At 33.9% G+C, this 15,422-nt stretch overlaps 1 protein-coding gene across 1 annotated transcript in view; it reads left to right on the top strand.

Annotated features, from left to right (window-relative positions):
- Positions 1-358: 358 nt before the first annotated feature.
- LOC120338538 (uncharacterized) overlaps positions 359-15,422 on the top strand; it is a 55,521-nt gene continuing 40,457 nt past the window's right edge. The window contains exons 1-7 of the mRNA XM_039406561.2: positions 359-556; positions 1,059-1,188; positions 4,315-4,396; positions 4,723-4,834; positions 5,427-5,609; positions 8,205-8,507; positions 9,259-9,381. Coding sequence (XP_039262495.2) covers positions 1,146-1,188; positions 4,315-4,396; positions 4,723-4,834; positions 5,427-5,609; positions 8,205-8,507; positions 9,259-9,381 — 846 coding nt within the window. The 5' untranslated portion in view covers positions 359-556; positions 1,059-1,145. The remainder of the gene's footprint in view (positions 557-1,058; positions 1,189-4,314; positions 4,397-4,722; positions 4,835-5,426; positions 5,610-8,204; positions 8,508-9,258; positions 9,382-15,422) is intronic.

Raw genomic sequence — 15,422 nt, 5'->3', positions numbered from 1 at the left:
AAGTGTACTGCTGCGCTCATTTTGCATTCGGTTTTTATCGCAATAAATAGGCTTTCAAATGATTTCCATACTTATCTGAGATAATAGATTGAGATGATAGGTAAGAAACAGTCAACTTTTAACCACAATTGTAGCGTTAAGGCTGTTGCAGCAGGCAGCTTGAATTCCGTTATGAATCAAAACTGACATGATCAAAACCATTAAACCATCGCCATAGCAATCATAAATCGAGTTGATTCCATTTTCAAAATGACAAATTTCATATTAACAAGATCGGTCTATTTTAACAGTCTGATATATAAACATATGTACTACAGGTATTTGAATACGATTAATCGTTACATTTATAATACAGATACTTTAGAGTAGACTATTGTGATTTTCACGAATCCATATTGTCACAATTCATCATCGGAGACGAAGATTAGGTTTACATTTCGGAATCTACTTTACCAAGAACGGAGACGTGTAATAACCATTCAACGGATTACAATTGATTTAACAATCTTCCATCAAGACTTATCGACGTAACAGACAAGTGACGCAAATGACTTCGGTACGGTATTGTAAAGGGTAAAACGAATTTAAACTGGCAGCTATCTGTCTGAATCTGATGGGAAAATGTGCCGTAGATGCCATATAGATTATCAATCACACATGATAACAGTACCCTATTTCATGTCAGAAACAATAACAATATTGTTACAGCGAAAATGATTCTGTATCTGTACCTAAAGAGGTTTCGACATTGAAGATTTCACCAATGTCCAATTGCATAAATTTCGATATTTGAAAAAAATAATTCATGAATTGAATATCGATATCGATATATTCATACCAATATACCCATTTAGATATTTCAACGACGCCGATGTACAAATTATTCGACAACAAAACAACCATGATTACTAGATTAATCATACGTATCATATTATGTGTCATTATGATATAAATCAGTGTATTTTAGTGTTTCGATAAGCATTTTTGCGCTCGAGAATTACATCTCTCTGCTACGTCTCAGCGTGGTGATTTAATAACTCTTTAAATCAATTTCACAGAATTACAAGTCAGTCTATAAAATGTGAAGCCTGAATGTACAACATTTTGGTGCAAATTCAATACCACATCCAACAAGAAGTAGAAGTATGATGGAACAAAGATTGAAAGCGGAAAGCTGGTCTAATATACGTAAGTTATTTCTGCATAACAGATACCAGTCAGCCCGGGATTTGGGTGCCGTTTAGTAATGTTCTATAAAATTCGGTTTCATTTGAATGCCTTTCTTTTCGGATATGATATGTTTTAATTTCATAATAATCCTATCTCGCAATACGATCAGGTCAAATAATTAATTTTTTTTAGTAAAGTATAGTTTAGAAACCCAAATATAGCCGATTGTGGATTCTTTTCAAAGTGAACCCTAGATTCTAGAATAAGAAATGCTGAAAATGGTAGTGCGGTAAACACCGTGAAGGGCGGGGAATAATAGGAGGACTATTGGAATTTCGAGGTGAATGCAATAACTTTTGGGTCACGTCCGTTTTCCCTTCAAATGTCGTGATAATCAGAAATTCTTTTTGTCTTGCGTTTTCATAATCTAGTTATTCTAGTGCATTAGTTTTAGCTCTGCGTTCGATGTGCATTCGAATTTGTATTTACGCAAGACATGTTTTTAAAAATATTACATAAATATTACCGGCAGAGATCAAGGCCTTCTATACAAACAGAAGTAACGGGGCGAAGTAAACCCCGTTGGGATTTGTGAAACATGAGGATTACAACCAATGAGCTAGTTTCTGCTTCTAGTTAATCTATTCCACTTTTCCAGATTTAATAAACAAAATCAAACTTAATCAATCATGATCGAATATGAAAAGAATCTGTCAATGAACCCATGTTTCAAAAATATTTGAATTGTGCCATACTTGGTTCATTGAAAATATCACATCAATTTCTATGTATTAGGACTTGAGCAGGCGTGGTCCATACTCGGATGGCGACAATTCTTCTGCGTTCCGTAGTAGGTCATTACAAAACGAAAGAGTGTGATGTATTGTTAGAGTGAAGAAATAAACAATTTCTAAACCTGCAATTACGAATAGCAATGTCATAACCCCTGAACCAGCTCAAATCCCCTTATTGAGGGATGCAACTATATAATGACAGTCTACAACACACGATCACTCAACACAGTGTTCTGGTGCCTACCTCAAACCCGAAAAAAATATTTTCTATCGAAGCAAGTTAAAAATGACGGCGTGTTAGATAGCGCTAAATATTTGAAAAAGGTCAGGTCGTCTCGATTCTAAGGTGCGGTTTCAGTACTCCTAGACAAAGTTCTGTGGCACTATAACAACATTAACATTTAAATGAATTCGAACATTTTGCTAAATGAAAAGTGCGACTGGCAATCTGTTATGTACTTTGTTAATTTTCATTCTTTGTTTATTTCTTTAAAAGTATTTGTGACTTGTGAGCATTCACTCAACTAGTTCTAGTTACCTTCTCACATTTCTGGAACATGTTGTTAAAAGGAATGCCCTTTGAGACGTGTGACCAACTAACTAAAACTTGAGTAGGGTGGTGGTTTTGTGAATCGAGGCCTAACATACAGATCCAGAGTTGTTCTGAACACTTTATTCTCAAAATCTAGAATTCCCCTAACATCAACAACAACGACAGAGCATTAACACCTTTATAAAATACCATGAATAAAATATATCACGTCAAAATGACTTGCTCAAAAATATTTCATGAAGTTTTGAATAGAAATATTGGAGTGTGTGATCAATTGTGTAGTGAAATGGAATATTAAATTATTCTCTTTTGGAGAGTTTACGTATAAGGTTACCAAGATGTTTTCTAAATATATATAATTATTTTAGTTTATACCCAAGCAGTTGTGACATTGCTCATCACATTTGAAGGGTACGCTTACTTTTGCTTCTGTATTACGTTAATGCCAAAAGCGTTGCGCCACAAGAAACTAGATATTTATAACAACAAATGCAAATTGCCTCGGTGCATTTTTGTTATTATTCTATTATTTGTCCTTGTTGTGTGATAATGTTTTCTGTTTCTACAATATTTCCGATAATTTCAAACAGTGTGCGATATGTTTCAAACCAAATGCACTCAATAATAAAACGAAAATTAGAAAATCAATCATTAAATCTAGACGTGAAGATATTTTGTGAGATAACTGCATGTTTGTACATGGAAAAAGATTGTCAATGATAAATCACTTTTAAATGGATTTGAATTGCAACCTGAACATTTTGACAACACAATTCTAGTAAAACAAATGTTTCGAACATTTTACGATGTTTGCATTGTTCACTCACACCCCCATCCAGAATAAAGCCCTACCTAGTAAAACAGTTTCTTTTTAGAGTTAGGATATGGGCAAAGACAAAAATCGTATTATCCGTCTCATTCATTACACTCTAATTTGGTATTGGCTTAACCCCCTATTTCCCAACCAGGGGGGAGGGGTTCCTCAGTGAGAAATTTTGTCGTCTTGGAGGAGGAATTTTGTATATGCTGTGGTTTTACTAATATTCTCTAATATGGGACACAAAATGGACCTATAGAGCGTTTTGTTATTTTGCATTTTCTTCTTGTTGCTGTGAAAAAAAAAATCGCTTTTTCTTTAACTACTGGACCAAATGCTTTGGAGATTGGTTTTCATCGGGTAAAGATGGTTGTTGTCGCTAGAAAGCTATTACTTTTATTCATTTTAAAAATGTTATGGAATTCGTTTCTCACTTTGTGTGATGACGCTATCAAAATAAAAAATAAAATCACACCGTGCTGTGGTTCCGTGATCGCATTTCAGCGATCTCGCGGTCAGATTACCGGTCGGTACTGTGAAAGATTTGATGCTTTTCGTTTGGGTTTTCGTGTCCATAAATTTGAGCATAGCTCTCTCGTTACTATAATACTCATTTGTGCACACATCATAAACATACAATATACTTAATCTGTATCCTTTATTTATTTAGTCCAAAACTTGCTTTGTGAGTGCGAATCCTGTAAAAGAGTATATATATATGGCATCTAATTTTTAGATTTTACTTAATTTAGATATATATAGAGATTCTAGATATACCGACAAAGCGCATCTTTACTTCTAGGAGTCGTTCTGTACGGACATTTATCGGCATGAAAGATGCTACTATAAGTAGTCTTCCCTGTAAATAACTTCACAATTAGTTAGGTCAACCGATACTTTTAAAACAGTATTAAGTTTGATAATAAATGAGATGTGCTTTTGATTTGTTTATAATATCAACAGTTTTTCATTTATTTCAGGATCTCATCGAGTTAAAATCGAGGTAACAGGATCATCGTTTGAACCGAATGACATCACTATCAACATGCATGCACATAACATGTAGGAGTAATTTTATTCTTGCAGAGAAAAATCGCAATTTATGGCCAATTTTGTATTTCATAACGTTCAACTAAACTGTACATGGACGATATACCTTTTTATTTTTGGGTTTAACTTGCAAATATTTAAACTTCACCCGATTCTTGGAACCAAGAGCGAGTTAACGTTACCGAAGTACCGATACAACAAATTAGATAAAGTTTCAAAGTACGGTTAGCAAACATGAAAAGTAACATGCTACATCACTGCCTAAAAATTATGCATGATATTGTGTAAACACGAATCCTAAATACTGTGCACCCTAGAATTTTGTTTTCAATTCCCAGTGCTAGCGATATCGAAGACAACGTCCAAGTAGACACCGAGGACAAAGAATGGGATCAGGAACCGCTGTCTTACAAAAGTTTTTCTTTTTCTACATTGGCTCAACGGAGTGCGGTATGAAAGCAGAAATATTGAATATAGTTTAAGATAATATATATAAATGATAAAATATTAGAAATAACTTGAATTTGCAAGGAATTGTGTAACAATATGAAGTTATATATAGCCTTAGATATGAACTTTATGACAGCGCATGATACTGAACTTGGTAATGTAAGACATGTGAATGGGATAGGATAATGTTTGCATTCTTTCGTGCTAAATGCAGTAAAATTTAAATGTATGGACACATGCGAGCTTCATCCCGTAAATATCAATAGAGCAAAATACTTAACTGTACAGGATTTTAAGTGCAACAAAACGCTCGAAAAATTGAAGTTGATTCTCGCAGAAGATGAATCTGATTTTAATTGGACAGTCAACACATATCCCCACAGTTTAATCCCAAAAATTGATGATAATTGTTTGTGACGTAAACAACTTCTGCAAACATCTTGCATTCTGCGGTAGACCTTTTCTCTATGATTGAAATCAGTTTGGCATAGGGTACGGTGATGACGCATTTATAATGCATAATTTAATGTGATTTATATTCTTGACATTATTAAAGACTCAAGGAATAGACAAAATTGAATATTAATTTCAGGCGGTGAAGCCAGTACCAATATCGGCGGATACAACACCAAGGACAAGGCGGAAATCAGTCAAACGTATCATTGAAAAATTCAGTGCAAGCTCGATCACGGATCCACTGACGACGGAAAAGAATAACGTGACGACAAACAAGAAAACGCATAAAGCTGCACCAAAGAGGGATTCAGTCTATTTTGTAAGTTTGCTACGTCATTGGTAACTCATTATCGCCTAACAAACTTGAATAGGTGATCTCCATCAACCTTGCTATATCATGATAACTAGGCTGGCGGTAAAATTTCTTCAAGCGAATAAATTCGATTTATATATTTCAACGATGGTGGCCATCACCAATGACGATCAGCCTGTCATCAATCTGTATTTCTGTCGGATTATTTTTGAGAAAAAGTTCGCTCTTCTGACGCAGGCGAGAATTTTTGCGGTTGATATAATTCCTGTTTTAAGTCGTTGCGTGCGTGTGAAACTATTTTATTTTCTAAAAGTAGACTTTATTTATTTACCTTATATGTCATGAAGTTCTGGTACATTTTCACACACGGAAGTATTGAGGATATTTTAAAACCTGCAAATTTTAAGTTGTTAAATATCCTTTGAATGGCTACGAAAACAGACAACGGCGAACAAAATTAGTTACCTCCATATTGGTACACACACTTCTGGAGCGCCTAATTTAGATCAATTTTTTTTTATTTTTTTCTTTGAGGCATGGTGCATTCTTCTAGAAACAAAAAAAGCGAATTTTTCAAAAGTTTCGCGTATGTCCACTTACTTTAGACAAAGTCATCGGTATGAACTCAAAATTAAGATATTAACCAACGATATGCGTTAAGAAATACCAATCGAAAGATTTGGAGTAAAAGGTTACGAAGATAACAGCAACGAAACAGTTCTACATATTGGCTAATTTTGTGCAAAAGTATCCGCATAAATTTACTTTGTCCGGAAAGAACTGTCAGGTCCTCAGTTGTCAATTTTTTCGACTGGGTTGTCGTAATATCGATTTTATAATGTGATTAATAACGGTCCATGAAATCCTTAGAAATAACCCTTATTTAAATATATTTTTCACGCTCGAAAATCAAGTTCGGCTTTTTAAATACGTATTCCAGCAGTATTTATCAGAAGTTAAATGAATAAAGTCAGAATAAACTGGCGAGGAATAGCTTCCAATGAGTCATTAGTCAAGATATTATCTCGTTTTTGTCATTTGTTTCCACTTGAAAATAGCGAATAATTATCCCTTGTGGTCGATTGCAAGATTGCAGACCGTGCAACTAACAACTCATTTCTCTATACATCTGAATTATCCGCAAACGCGGGTAGCAATGACTACTATACAAGCTGAAAATTGCTGGGTGAGGCATCAGTTTGGTAAAACTTATCTTAATTAAGTTTTTCATTATGTAACGAAAAATCATTTTAACCGTTGTGAAATCATTCTTCAATGATCGCACCGTTATATTTATGTTATCGAAGCTTTCTTAGGAAAACATTGATTTATATATCCCAAGATATAGGGACTTTTGCACAACACTAAATTGACTATATTGAAAAATTAGTCCTAATGTTGAATTGCATATTTTTCCCCACGGCAATCTAAAATTGAGCTACATTTCAAAATACGTATATACGTGTAGTTGAAATTGCGTTCCCGTAATTTTTCTGGAATTCCATATGCGCAGGAAAGGTGGGGCCGCCGGTGTATATATGGCCCCGGTCGCTTCTAGCCCCCAATTTTTAGTTTCAATAAAAATATTTGAATTTAAAGTTGGTGTTTTGTGGACAAAATATATATTCGAGAAATACATATATGTGACATAATTGCGAATACAGTATATATATATATACGGTGACTGGAAGCCAATTAATTAAATTATACTCGGAAAATGTTAACATCGTGTTAACAATTTCGTGTTCGTCATTTTTAATTCGAAAATTAGATAACCATTTCTCGTACCAATTAGAAAAAAAGTAGACGATGGCGAAGCTGTGACGCCAGTCCATATCTGTTCAACAGTATAAATCTTTTATTTATGAAACTTTAATTTGTGTATCCGAAAATAATGCCAAATTTAGATGTAGCACACAGTGAAAACAAGATTTGTAGCTTCAATAAAATTTTCAACACCGGGTATATACGAATCTATCCGTGGTATCGAAAACTCTCGAGTTAAGCCGAGAAATCTGAATACCCTAAGTGGCAACAAATGGGTTAAAATATGCAAGATACACATAATATGATTGAAGATACAATGAATATTCATCGATCTTTACTATGTTAAACATATTAACATTAAAGCGATTTTCATTCATGCGCGGATGAACATGGAGTATTTTGATCAAATATAGAAAAATTAGTCAATCTATACATAACGTGAAATATGTTATATACTCCAGAAATGGCCATGGATGCTAATTGAAAAATTAGGCCTCCATCACACAATAGGAATTTGACTCGAATGGTAGCATAGAAATAGTCAAATAGTAGGTTTTGCTGCAACAAATATTTACAATATTTTCAGTTCATGGATTTGTATATACGATATAGTATCATTTTCACTCGAATCCATTTTTTTTCTCTTTTCATAACAATTGAAACTTAATTCTAACCTTTAAAACAAAACGATTAAAAAATGAATCGATTGAAAAATGAATTTGTGGATCTTTTTCATTTATGAGCTGTTTATTCAATTTTTTTTTTTTTAGATTAAATTCAAAACCTATCAAAACAATTTTATTTTTATTAAAAACGATATTTTGAAATTTTCAGAATTTATACATGGACGCTATTGAGCAACGTCTATTTGACGAAGAGGACATGATAGTTTGGACAGTTCAAGAAAGATTCCCGAATGACGATCTCAAATTTTACGAAGGCCTCTTCAGTATTCAGAATGTAACGTCACAAAGCACAATACCATATTCCATACCATCACCATCCTTGTCACCGAGATCTAATCCAATCAACGTTTTGGTCGATTTAAACCATAAACACACAGAAGATCCAGAGAAACATGAAGATACAATAGACGGTGAAAAGTTTCATTTCAGTGCACAGCTTGCACGTAAAAAGGTAAACAATTAAGTCTGTCCTCGACGAACGGTGTTTATCAATCATAAATGTTTATCTCTTTGTAATAAAGTGCTTGAATCCTTCCCCCTCGACCTGGCTCCTTGTTGCCTTATTGGCCTATTGCGTATAATAGGTACTCAGGAAATATAAGTACAGGAAAAAATATAACCCAGCTCATTTGAAACATATTGCATATTCCATTTTGTTTAGGTAATTATGAAACTTACGGTTTCTGATTGTGGGCGTCGCCCTGTAATAATAACTAGTCACGCGAATATGACGAAGTCTCAATTTAACACCAACAATAAAATGGAATGTTATTTGTGATAATAAATATTTCGACAATCTTTCAACCGACCAGTTATAAAGTTGTATTAGATATATTTTTCTTTTGGATTGATAGAACACTGGCTATATGTGAATTTCCAGAAAGTTTTAATTCTCTATATGCATGTGATTGTGTAAGCAAGAGAATGTCAAATAATTTTGTTTCGAACTGATTGAAATATTCTGAAATAGTCTTGTGTACTATAATATGTTATCTATCAAAGGCTATCTTGACAATGGATAAGATTGATTTTTCATGGGTGACATTTTTTGTAAGCGCAAATCAAGTTGTAGCCTACAGCATTAAACCAAGCATTAATGTTGGAAACATGATATTCATATATCTATCAAGTATGTGGTGCACAGAATCTTCGCAGAAAAAACATAGCAAACGTATTTAAAGAATCAAAATATTATATTTTAGGAAATTGCAATGGCGAAGATACACGATAGTCGAACATTCAAGTTTAATCATCACCATCATCATCAGCATTCGAATTTCGCTTCACAATTCCCCGTGTTCTCAAGATTATCTCCTGGACTGCAGGTGGGCGCTACAGAGCTGATTTGTTTTCAATAATTTTGCAAATTAATCATGCGTGCGATTTATCGTCATCAGTTCCCCAGAGCCGTAGTCAAACTTTGTTTGTTTACATTGAAAGTAGGAGTCAACATTTCAATTGACCGGATTCGGATACTGAAGCCTACTTTTGGGTTTTACGTAGTCGAAATGTTCCACTTAAACCAATTAGGATTGTAAATCAAAAGTCATCGCAGTCGATTTGATATTCAAGTGTCGGAAGGTAGAATTGGATTTATGATTTGTTAACCGCGATTGGGATTCAGAATCAAATTTTTAATAGGTTTCCATCCCTACACCCTTTTCCATAGCCATGCTTCGTGGAGAAGGAGTAATAAACTAATTCTGCTAAAAAGTAGAAGTATTAAAAACATAATATGTGTATTATCTTTTATCGAATGCTGGAAACAGATTCCGCTTTGTATCACATAACTGCTTTGGACGATATTTGTGAATTTTCGAACGATTTACTTATATATATCAGTAAATTCCACAGTTCCAGTTTCACAGTTTTTATTCTATTGTTGTACGCTGGGTGGCAGCATATCGCTATTTCGACAGCTTTTACAAATCTCTTATACAAGTCATAATCGAATGTATGTTTAGGATTAGTTCGAAAAAACACGATTTAGTGGGTATAATAAGTGGAGATTCGCGTTTCAGAATTCGTAATCAATATTCGATTCGAAATGATATTAATTATGATTCTATAAATCTCTATTTATTTCAGAATGTGAAATTTTAATTATAAAATTTCAATATCAGTACTCTACGTAACTTGCCATCAATTAGCAAATTGCATAATACTACGTTAAAGTTTTGTCTATAGGTTGCGCCCGTATTGTTAATTAATAAGTAAAATTAAATCACCGTCATAATTTTCTTATTTAGTAATAAGATTTAGATAGAAAAACGTGTTATGTTGGTCTATACAGCAATTTTAGATTGATATTCGATATAACCAATTCAAAATGTATCAATTTGACGATTGTTTCCTATAAAATAAAGATCTTGAAAAATCGGCAGATATTCATAAAATTATTTCATATGTTCCCTCAACCCTTGAGAACCAAAGATGGCGGTTGAAGAATCATACCTTATCCTCGGATCATATTTGGCCATAGTTCTATCTCCATGACACTAAACAGGCTTTTTATACAGGTTGAATTTAATGTATGTTCTAGACATGGCCATATAAATATTATCAAGCTTATGTTTCTAGTTTGATTGATTTTTAGAAATATACGTGCTTGCATATAATTTCGTGACATTTTTTGTTCAATTATCAATACTTCGTTAGTTCGTGGTAGAATTTTCGTTCAAACTATATCACAGTCTATACGTAAAACGACATGTGCTTTTTAATAACTTTATTGGTACTTTTACTATGTTAACAGGTAACAGGTAGGGAAATTTTTAGATTAATACGTACAATTAATCGTTGATTTTGTTCTGGGATTGGTACTTTTGCACGACAACATTATGAACGATCAAGTATCGCTTTTGTGCTCGGTCTTCAGTCGGATCTGATAGTTTGGGTTGGGATACGTATAAAACTGAAGGCAAATGGTTAGAGTAAGCATCGAGAGAAAGTGAAATATAAAATTAGTGCTTTATGCATTATTTTTTATCGCAATAAGAAACCAGGGGGGTTTTGCAAGTGTTAGTTAAAATCCTAATAGTTGAGAGTTATAATACTAGGATATATTAGGATTGGTATGGATATACGTTTTCATTCACTATCTGAATGGCATTCATCGTCATTTTGTCTTTATTTTCTACTGTTCAGAATTGGATACATTAGTTTTGTATTATATACCAATATATGAAGAATCATTGTAAAATGTTCACCGGTTGACCTATGACCCCAAGAATCCGGAAAGTAGTTGTTATTTTATCGCTAATGTGTGGGTAATTTTACCGTAAAAGCTTAGTAAATGAATTATCAATCCATATCACAGATTAGGTACTGGTCTGAAACATATAAACCAGTTTATAGTCACTAACTCACGAAACCACTCTTGAAATAAGCACCAAAAATGCACCAGTGGTAAAGTATAGGAAGCATTTTCCGGGGGTCAAAAGTCGGGAAAACATACATAGGCATGTAACATTTTAACTCTTGTCTTTCCAACTAAGTACTTATATCAACTTAGAGAATCAGGCTTATATATTGCATACCATGTCACCGTTCTGTTACCGTCTGTGGCCAATGGTTGTTTTACTTTGAAGACAGCTGTGAGGCCAAGTTCTAGAATACGCAATAGTGGTATTGGAGGGCCGCCACAGGAACGCGTCATATATCTGGCGTATTAGAACTTGGTAGCGCATAGTTCATGCACCTATTCAAATTGTTTACTCGATATAAAAACAGCAAGTGAAGCTAAAATTCTCGATATACGTGATTCATTTGTGCTTTGTATTATTCGTAAAATGTACCATTTGCTGAGCCATTTCCTAACAGTCAGAAGTTAGTCAGGGTCAACACTTTTGTATATACTTTTTCGATGATCTATCGCCAATTTGGAATTTTCGAGGCAAACACGCGCTAGAATTTGCTCGATCAAGATGTAGCAATTGTTGCAACACTTTACAAAAATATTTGAAATCATTATTCGTTGACACGAAGGTCCTCCCCCCTGCCTATAGGTTTCAGTTTCTTGACACAACTTGATGTAAAGTAGGCGAACAAAATTAGTTACCTCTATATTGGTACACACACTTCTGGAGCGTCGACACGGATGATCGCTGATATGGTGTAACAGCGAAACGACGTGTTCACGGCATCTATTTGAACATATATTTTGATACCGAATATGAAAAACTTTTGCGGTTTGTTTGCGACAACATAATTCTGACGACTGTGACAAGATATAGCCTTTTTAGGTGAATTGTGCCGTATCGAAGTTGAGACCACACTTACTAATCTAGTGAAGCGTTGGATTTTGAATTGCACCAACCAGAAAATTTATGACGTCACGTTACGGTTAAAAACGTGTAAAGTTACAGGCTATCACATAGTTAATAATATCTTCACGATCATATACTTTATCATTGTAAGCCAACGATTTTTAATTTAAGCTAGGAAGTAAACTAGTGTTTAAATTGTTCTTGAGGTTAAGTTGGCATTGCATATTGACGATGTTTCCAATTGCGAATCATTTAGTCACAGAGACGAAGGTTCTGGAAGATTAGGTTATTTTAGAGTTTACTCCAAAGACTCAGAGCATATAAGAAAACAGAACTATATTAAAATTCATTTCCATCAATTTTTAGTGACGGACTTTTTTATTCGATAGTGGAGAAAAATATCGAAGTTCGTGTATTTTATTTACTATAGAAATATTATGTATTTTTTTTTATAAACAATCGCTTATAGGTATTACTATATATCAAAAATGTGTAATGATTTTATTACATCCGTCGTTTTGGAATTAGTTATTCTCATTACTCCCAAAATGGATCAATCGCGTTATTGACATTGACAAAAAAAAGTCATGATACTGATTTTAAATTGCTTGTGGGCCTGAAGCAGATCAGAACCAGAAAATATCATTCTGGTTAATAAACTGAGGCTCCAAAGTGTGCCTAACTGTTGAAATTACTAAATCAATTGTAAATAGTTATAATCATCTTTCGATAAAAGTTATCAATAGTAGTACGTTTGCACATTCCCAACTCAAACGCAAAATCGAATCGCAAATCCTGTTCCAGCGTTAATTCTGAGCAGATTTTTGTTCGATAAACCATCAAAGCTTAACGTGGAATTCGATATACAAAACCTTCTTTACTTGAAAGCACTAAATTCCGATCTGTAGTTCACTACACACCCGAGGTTGCTGCGTGCTGGGAGTGGCGCAATTGGAGCCCAAAATATCGCCAAATTGCCTCTTTTTAAGAGGTTGTTTTGAAAATTAAAGCCGCTAATATTCTTAAAATTAGCCCTGTCCTCAACTTGTTTTCAAGTGGGCCAACGGGTCTCAAGGGTCATCTTGTTTCGTCCTGTGAAGTATTGTTTATAATAACAATTTTGAGTACTTGTATAGAATGATAATGTAAAGAAAAGGACAATATGGATATATAGAGCTTTGACCAAGGTGTGAAGTGGTTTTTTCTAATCGGATTCAGAATTAGATTTTTATCTACCTGCCGGTAAACTATAATGATTGATTTATACTTGTCACAGCCTATCCAAACATTGTAGTTACCGGTATACAGAACTTGACTAATGGAATTTTGTGAAATATTACCATGTTGATGAATGTCAAGCTATTTTATTTTTTTTTTTTTTTTTTTTTGTTTGTTGAAGTAAACCCGATGAGGGTGAACCCCAAAAAAAACAATACCCAGGTCATTTGAAATATATTTTGAAGAGGGCGCTCCTGAAGTATGTGTACCAATATGGAGGTAACAAATTTTGTACGCCCAATTTGCACCAAGTTGTGTAAACGGACTGAAACCCTATGGACAGAGGGGATATTCACTTGGCTAACATAGACAGTCCCCGAACTCGTAATAGAAGTAAAATGAGGAAAATCGGAATAAAATTATGGCCTAACACTAAACTGTTACATATATATACTACGGGAGTAGCCGGTAGAGAACATAACTTTTGTGCAAAGAATCCTATTTTACTGAAACTGTCGTGCGTACGAACTAAAGTGTTAAATAAGTTTCCTTCATTTTCGTTGAAGTAATTACGAAAATTACGGGTTCTTTGTTTTGAGAGTCACCCTGTATATTCTGGTTGATAATTCTATTCCAAAAATGTTCGTGTTTTTCCTATATTTTGTGTTAAGCATAGTTGTATCGCGTATCTAACATGTAACATATTTTTCTTCTGTCCGTTGCTCAGCGGATCTTGTCGAAACACACATAAATTATTTTATGTAGTCGATTTAAATTCTTCAACTATCGCATCTTTCAAAGTGGAATTGAATTACGTAGGTCTTGATTTGGCTTCATCACCCTTTGTATTTTTTTAATGCACCAGCCGTTTCAACTATTTATAATATTAAAAATATAGTTCAAATCAAAATTCGATTTAGATTATATTACTGAATCAATTCTACATTATTTCTACACGCACTTGACAAGAAGTTTTATTAACTTCACTTAATACAACAATAATTTATTTATTTTAATATCTTTAATTTCAATTGACACAAAACAAACATAATTCACAATTTAATAGCTTATTGAAAGTCGAACTGATGATTGTTTGGTTCATAAAGCGAAATTTTGTTTTTACTGGATATTTGCTTTCAGAGGTGATTGCTCAGGTCGCAGTATTACCTTCAGTGGCAAGTTTTGTTTAAATAGCAAATAAGGGCGGTTGAATTTTACAGAGAGGCCGTGCTGTTCATTTATTCACGGCTCGAAGATAGTTTACTGACTAGGAACCTAACCCGTGTGGATTATCCTATACGCTTCGATGTCATATTTACCTACATTTTTGAGGTAATACCACACCATAAAGTCGGATGAGTGGAACTCTTTTTATGAATAAGTTCATTGAATTGCTTAGTGTCTTTTGCACAGAAAGTGGTTAAAATTGTTTTCGTGCTATATTTTGGGTTGAAATTGGCGTTGGTTTTCAATTTGTTTAGAAAATATTTGCGTCTATCGGGAAAGGTCTCAAATAGTTTGAACAGCAAACTTATATCTATATTTAGAGTTTCTCGCTTGAGGTATATTCAGGAATTTGGGCTTAGTTGAAGATAAATCCCCTCTTATTTTGTGAAAGTCGTTTTTGTCCTCAATATCATCACAATTTACCAACTTATTCAACCAGCTGCAGCAGGAATTTGACAATAAAGGGTCGCGAAATGATTGGATGACATTTCTTGTTACGCATGATTGACTTCTGTATGTCGTAATAATATGGCTAGAAACTGAAGTATCATTCTTATATGACGAAAAGTAAAATCTTCAGTATACTGTTAGATTTGAATAACGCGCAAATCTATACCACTTCGGTAAACTTGTAACCCTCGCAGTCCATAGGG

Source organism: Styela clava, chromosome 1 (assembly GCF_964204865.1).
Source record: "Styela clava chromosome 1, kaStyClav1.hap1.2, whole genome shotgun sequence".
Lineage (NCBI taxonomy): Eukaryota > Metazoa > Chordata > Ascidiacea > Stolidobranchia > Styelidae > Styela > Styela clava.
Note: the sequence above shows the minus strand (reverse complement) of the source record. Positions and strands in the feature narration are given on the sequence as shown.